The sequence below is a fragment of the Lepisosteus platostomus genome, chromosome 9 (assembly GCF_059453375.1).
Source record: "Lepisosteus platostomus isolate fLepPlt1 chromosome 9, fLepPlt1.hap1, whole genome shotgun sequence".
In the NCBI taxonomy this organism is placed as follows: Eukaryota; Metazoa; Chordata; class Actinopteri; order Semionotiformes; family Lepisosteidae; genus Lepisosteus; species Lepisosteus platostomus.
This window is the reverse complement of record NC_142619.1, coordinates 38,012,501-38,015,000: the sequence shown is the minus strand read 5'-3', so window position 1 is coordinate 38,015,000 and position 2,500 is coordinate 38,012,501. Positions and strand designations below refer to the sequence as shown.

General features: G+C 34.9%; 1 protein-coding gene across 10 annotated transcripts in view; it reads right to left on the bottom strand.

The window, feature by feature from the left end:
- foxp2 (forkhead box P2) overlaps nt 1-2,500 on the bottom strand; it is a 186,078-nt gene that overhangs the window by 7,204 nt on the left and 176,374 nt on the right. For all 10 annotated transcript variants that reach the window (XM_088644887.1, XM_088644888.1, XM_088644891.1 and 7 more), the window contains one exon: nt 986-1,149. In XM_088644887.1, the coding sequence (XP_088501013.1) occupies nt 986-1,149 (164 nt within the window). The remainder of the gene's footprint in view (nt 1-985; nt 1,150-2,500) is intronic.

The window sequence follows — 2,500 nt, the reverse complement described above, 5'->3', positions numbered from 1 at the left end:
CAAAGGAACTATATGGGCCAGTATTCAGGCTTTTAGTGTGTGACACCAAGGACCTTTCTTTCTTTTTTCAATAAAGCTCCATTTCTGATTTCAAATGAAACATTTGGTCTGTACCACATTTGCAGATTAAGTATTGCTATACGCCAAGTTGTGTGTGAGCCTATGACTTCCCATTTCTACATTCTCACCAAGGCTTAAAACAAAACGGCACTGTAAAACACAACCCCACTATCCCTTTCTCTGTCCTCAGTTTAGTAAACATGAAACAGTGACACATTTGACATCACTGATAAGGGGGAGACATTCCTTACATACACATTTCTGAAATCCACAATACATAAATTTTTAATACTCCTTCCTTCTCTGCTCCATTAAAAAAGATGGAAAGGCAAAGATTTTAAAGTAATTAATGATACTGTTAGCTGCTAAATATTAATAGGAACAGTCTTGCATAAAATATAACATATAAACCCCGCCAATGCAGACATAGGAGTAATTAAATCTGAATCTGTAATTACTCCTATTTAATGGCTATAACTGCTATCCGAGTTATAAGTCACTTAAAACTTTAAGGTTTCATAAAACATAGGGCAGTTTCCAACTGTTTGTTTTTTAAATGTGTTTTATTATTTTTTGGTTCTCAAAGAAAACATCTACCAGCTTTGTCTTTGTAAAGAACTGTTGAAAGCAAAATGTGCAGCACCCAAAAGTTATTGTTTATGCTGTAATACGTAATACTGTCACTATATAATGGGTTATTAATAACTTATCCAGTAAGAGATGGTAAGAGATGATTTTGTGGAACTTTAAATATATAACCTGAGAATGTTACAGAAACAATTCTCAAAACAAGTTTTGGATAGTAAGGACACAGATAATACACATACGTTTCATGAATGCAAAAATAATATATTGTATTGTAAAAAAAAACATGCATTCTTCTCCAGTGTTCACAGTGTAAGGAAAGGCACATGAAGTCACTCACAAGTGAGCCTGGGGAGAGTAACCCGGACTGCTGTTCCCATTGCTGTCAAGGTGGTCTAGTGAACCATTGAGGTCTTCATGAGCTGCTTGCAACAAGCCAGTGGAGCTGGTGTTTATCAAACCTGGGTTACCAAGCAATGGTAAACTACTTTCCGCTAATGCGGCCTACAAGAAATACACAGAGCACAACAGATTAGAAAATCACCCAGCAGCACACATGTGAACCATTTCCATCTCACAGTGATCACATGCATGATCACTGCTCTTCTTTTCTGAGGTTCTGTTGTAATTTTCAAAATACATAAATGAGCATAGCACATTGAGCAAACATAGCACATCACAAGAAGGCTTTACTTTCTGTTATTTATTTTGTGAAGTGAAATGTGTTGTAGTAAAGCTTTTTTTCAAACTGTTCCAGAAGTATCAGAATTAGCACCATCTACCTCTGCTGAGATCCAGAACTGCTCGACACAATCATCTCCATTGTAACCCTTTTCTTTTGATTCCATGTTTTGTTAAGAAATATTAGCCAGATATTCACCTATAGATATTATTCTTTACGTTGTCTGCAAATTAGGTCAGTGTGGTTAAAAGTTCATGCGTTTAGGTTATAGGGCACATTCATATTTTACAAGGTGGGGAAAAATATGACTATTTTATGACTATTTTAATGCTACAACAAAAACAATATCCCAAAAAATTGACAACACAGAATAAGATCAACTTTTAGGTTTCAAAGTTAGCAGCAATGTCATTCAACATCAGTCATAACTTCTAAGTGGGTTGTCAACTGAAGAGTTTAACCCCACGTGGCACTGTACTTTGTGGTTTTCATCTAGTCTACGGATCTACAATTTACACTTAAAAAAAAAACTTCATGACTATTAAAATGACCAAAACTTTACCTTAAAATAAAATGTCCTGACATTTTGCCTCTTGTGCATAAAAATTATATACAGTAATTAAATTTTAAAGTTTTTGCCATGAGCGCCTCGCTCACTAACACTATGATGTGAAATCATTTATGACAGCTTAGATAAATATTAATGCATATCCACTTGCATTTGCAGAGGCTGCTATCAATCTAACATTTGAAGTTGGGCTGGAGGTTCCAGTCTCTGCCACAGGGTGTCCTTCTCGCTTCTTTCACGTATGAAAAAGCAGAAGGAGTCTCAAAGAACTGGCCTCCCAGTATGATTAACTTATCATTTACTGAAGCGCTCTCCCAAGTTTTAAAACATTTGTTAAATATCTGTTTTGGCTTATTCAAAGATTACCATCAAAATAAATTGTAAAAAAGCTGACAGCATTCATAAACTGTGAATAACATTTTAGTTTTTTTTTTCTGCAAAATGCCGCCGTCCGTTTCGGCAATGTTAAAAAAACAACATTTCATTTCACATTGTGGATACAAAATTGTGATTTCATGGCATTTAATGTTACTGTATTTTTTTTACTTCATGTTAAACCACAAAGCAGTAAATGAAAAATACATGCAGTAGGTGCCTTCAAAATT